This window comes from Echiichthys vipera (genome assembly GCF_963691815.1).
Source record: "Echiichthys vipera genome assembly, chromosome: 11".
In the NCBI taxonomy this organism is placed as follows: domain Eukaryota; kingdom Metazoa; phylum Chordata; class Actinopteri; order Perciformes; family Trachinidae; genus Echiichthys; species Echiichthys vipera.
In genome coordinates, this window is record NC_139836.1 from 30,314,464 (window position 1) to 30,317,147 (window position 2,684).

A 2,684-nucleotide genomic window follows, 5' to 3' on the forward strand; every position below is an offset into this window, starting at 1 on the left:
CAAATACTGGCCCTACCTCCAAAAAGTAGTAAAAAGCTGCCCAGAGTTCCAGCATCTTTTGAACATGAAGCCCTTCCTCTCAGTGTTTCATGCCAAAGCCCATGACTTCAAATGTGAAGTAAGCAATTGTTACCATGTGACAGAATCAATTTATGTGGAAACCTACGCACATCTAGGTCAACATTGACAAGTTATAACATACCCTGTTTTTGAATGCATTATAACCAGGTGAAATCGAGTGGTGCATATCAGGAGGGGGCTGGACTAACTATAGGGGAGGAGGTGGAACAGGTCAATGCTTTTCTCTCCCGGATAGCAGTGACAACCAAACATATGTCAAAAGCAGGTGAGATGGCTAGATAATAGGGTTGTGATGAGATGATACACGATATTGAGTTCACGAGGACGGGAAAATGTTTTAACACTCTTTACAGGAGCAGTTGATTTTAGCTGAATATTGACAAAATCATATTTTCTGTTACAGGACGTACAGACATGCTGACACTCATGGCCATGCTCTGGAATCGGCAAAAGATCAACAACTTGGCCACCTCACTGTCCCCCAGATACCAGAAAGTAATACAATATTTTTTTAAGTGTTAGCAGTCGTTGAGGCTGTTGACTGAATGTTTACTTAATTATTTTTATTGTCGCTGACTTTTTTGTCATTTCTAGGCCACAAAAGCTCTCGAAAATCAGTTGCTTAACCTGGAGACCTTGAAGGCTGAATTGGCAGTGACTGAGAGCCAGTTGGAAGACTGGGTCGATGTAAAGGAGTGGGCAGATGGTAAGGAAATTATTACTGGAGTTTTGCAAACATTGAATCTCACTTTCACTTAATAGGTTACCACTTATTCCATGAAAAGAAGGGAATTGATGGCCTTCATTCCATTTCAGAACATGGCATACAAAACAAACATTTTCAATCCATTGCCTTATCATAATGGTATTTGAGAATTGTATAAACATGTGATTAAATTGCACTGTTACTATACATTACTCAAAGTGTAACCCACATTTCCTCCATATAGCAGCAATGAACAACATCACTGATGCTGCTGCCTTGGCAGCCAGGATTGAGGTGCTGGTGGCAAGTGCCAAGAGATATTCCCAGCGTCTCTACAAAGACACAGACAGCAACAAAGGTCGTGCCAGGATCGCCGCAAGATCAGGGAGGAGAAAGGGACTCTGACTTCTGTTGTGGAAAAATACAATGGAATGGTTCCAAACACAGAAACTATGTACTCGGAAACCATTTTGTCAGGAGACACAGCTTGGCCATGGCAACTTCCAGAAAGAGGTAGGTACACTAAATCTGTTGAATACTTCCATCAAATGTGGCACAGCTTTAATGCCTCCATGACTGCAACTCCATAAAACTTCATAGATGAATGTTGATCTTTCATATATATAAATTTATGTATTTTTACAAATGCTTTCCAGATTCTGTCGACCTCAGGACAAAGAGAAGAGCATTTGACATTGTCATGGCGGTAGAGAGACTTCAGGAGGAGAAAAAGATTCTTGTCATAGAGATGAACCAGCATTGGAAGTCTCTTTCAACTCCTGGTGACTCCCTGAAAGAGCTGTCCTGCCTGGTTTCTAGGGCGACAATACAAGGTATGTTTTGAAATTATACATCATCTGAATGTACACATGACTGCTGATAAAGTTACTAATGCTGGGTTTATCTTTTTCTGTTATACTTTCAAGATTCCCATTGGGGCCTAACTGGAGACGGGTTGAAAGCTCTGCAGAGTATCATCAGAAAAAAGCAGCACATCATCCGAGAAATGATGGCTCATGCGAGACACTGCTACCTGCAAATTTTGACTGGAGCAGAGAACATCAGTTTCTTGCCAGATGTTGCGGATGATTATTCTGACTGCGACTCTGACATTACTGATGACGAACTGTGAAGCCCTTTCCAAAGTACCTTCAGTACTTTCAACTTTAAAAACCAATGTAAATGACCTAACTCAAGATCTTACAGTTTGTATACATCAGACAAAAAAAAGGGAGAATAAGCTGCAATTCAGACTTTTGCGTCTCCTACATAGAATGTATAAAAATGGACATAGCCTCTCGGTCGGGGTCCGTTATCTCAACTTGATCCTCCGGGAGTCGCCATCTTGTCAGACTTTGACTCCTCCTCATTTCCTCTTACCATAAAAGGGCATTGATGTGATGTTGGGGGGGTGGGGGTGGGGGGTCTGGCCGACGTTTACTGGATTAGCCACATTAGCTCCACCGCCCGGGAGCTAGGCTAACAGCACATGCTGCTAGATAAACGGGAGTCGGGGTCAGTGTTGTGATTATTTTCCGGGAACGGGAGTTTTTTGTTGTTTTTTGTCACAGGAAAAGGATTTTTTAATTGTTTTTATTACATTTCTACTATGAAACACTTTATAAAAATTTTGAAATGTCCAATACCAATCAAGTTCACTATAAACATTTGTATTACTATATTTAGTATGTGTAGCCATGTTATGTGTATTTATGTTTTTATTTACAAATGTACTATTTATATTTTTAGCACACAATGTTGATTAGCACCATGAGGTAGCGGGTAAACCATACGTTTTCATCAGTTATGTTTTACAAATCAGATATGCACATTCGTGTATGGCTGAAATATTTGTAAAAATATTTTTGTGATATTCTGTAAAATAATAAATAAAAAT

At 40.0% G+C, this 2,684-nt stretch overlaps 1 protein-coding gene across 1 annotated transcript; it reads left to right on the top strand.

Moving 5' to 3' along the window:
- The first annotated feature begins 492 nt into the window (after positions 1–492).
- On the top strand, positions 493–2,068 carry LOC310954024 (uncharacterized protein). Its single transcript, XM_083923317.1, has 5 exons — positions 493–576; positions 676–787; positions 1,032–1,300; positions 1,444–1,620; positions 1,714–2,068. The coding sequence occupies exons 1-3, from the start codon at positions 496–498 to the stop codon at positions 1,190–1,192; spliced, it is 354 nt and encodes a 117-aa protein (XP_083779443.1). The 5' UTR covers positions 493–495; the 3' UTR covers positions 1,193–1,300; positions 1,444–1,620; positions 1,714–2,068.
- Positions 2,069–2,684: the final 616 nt, after the last annotated feature.

Coding starts and splice junctions, on each gene's coding strand:
- LOC310954024 (XM_083923317.1), top strand. CDS start 496: ATGCTGACACTCATGGCCATGCTCTGGAATCGGCAAAAGATCAACAAC. Junction 577..675: donor TGTCCCCCAGATACCAGAAA/GTAATACAATAT, acceptor TGTCATTTCTAG/GCCACAAAAGCTCTCGAAAA. Junction 788..1,031: donor TGTAAAGGAGTGGGCAGATG/GTAAGGAAATTA, acceptor TCCTCCATATAG/CAGCAATGAACAACATCACT.